Genomic DNA, 705 nt, shown 5'->3' with positions numbered 1-705 from the left:
CCTTACCACCAGCAGGCCCCAGAGCTAACACCTGCTCACTCAGGGCCCCCTCACCTCCCCGCTGAGTGGCCGCCTTTGCCGCAGCCTTTCCTCCCTCTTGCTCCCTCTCCCCATCCCAGAGACATCCGGATCCGCAGGTCGATCCCAGCCAGACCCCATGGATGTGGCCCCCTGAGGCCAGGCCATTAATTGTGGGCCCCGAGGCCTGCGCCCCCCAGCCCTGCCGCGTGGGGCATCTGTGCTGCTGGAGCAGACGAGGAGCCTAACGCACCGCTTAATTCCTGTGCCCGTCTAGCGCAGCAGCTGGCCCTCCTCCCGCCTAAAGGCCCCCTGTCCTCCAGGACGGTGCCACCTTACCCCCCCTTAAGCAACGGACTTCACTACACCTTTGTCTAACACCTTCCAAGTAAGAGCCTCGCCTGGCGTGCCCCTGGCCTAGTGCTGAGCATGCCCGCTCCTCACCCCTGCTGCTGAGATGATTGCTGTGCGCCGCCCATGCTTCCTTCCTTTGGCAAAGCGGCCGCTGGGGAGGCCGCCCTGGACGGGTAGGCAAGGGGGGGACTGATGGTTTGGGGAAACTCCATCCTCAGTGGCTCCGATACAATAGAGACGGTAAGATCCAAGGCCCTGGCGCTTAGAAATCTCAAGAGCTAAACCGCAGGCCGGAGAATGCCCCACGGGCCCAGGGCAGGCCGCTGGGCTGGC

At 64.3% G+C, this 705-nt stretch overlaps 1 protein-coding gene across 7 annotated transcripts in view; it reads left to right on the top strand.

Moving 5' to 3' along the window:
- The window catches only part of PLEKHA7 (pleckstrin homology domain containing, family A member 7), a 94767-nt gene that overhangs the window by 90969 nt on the left and 3093 nt on the right, over positions 1–705 (top strand). For 5 of the 7 annotated variants that reach the window (XM_014530942.1, XM_014530935.1, XM_014530941.1 and 2 more), the window contains one exon: positions 296–406. The exons of 1 other annotated variant lie outside the window; for it this stretch is intronic. In XM_014530942.1, the coding sequence (XP_014386428.1) occupies positions 296–396 (101 nt within the window). In that variant the 3' untranslated portion in view covers positions 397–406. Of the gene's footprint in view, positions 1–295; positions 407–705 lie in introns of those variants that run through there. One more of the 7 variants, XM_014530938.1, reaches the window with a different exon arrangement.

The sequence above is a fragment of the Myotis brandtii genome, unplaced genomic scaffold, assembly GCF_000412655.1.
Source record: "Myotis brandtii unplaced genomic scaffold, ASM41265v1 scaffold782, whole genome shotgun sequence".
Lineage (NCBI taxonomy): Eukaryota > Metazoa > Chordata > Mammalia > Chiroptera > Vespertilionidae > Myotis > Myotis brandtii.
This window is presented reverse-complemented; position numbering and strand designations above follow the sequence as displayed.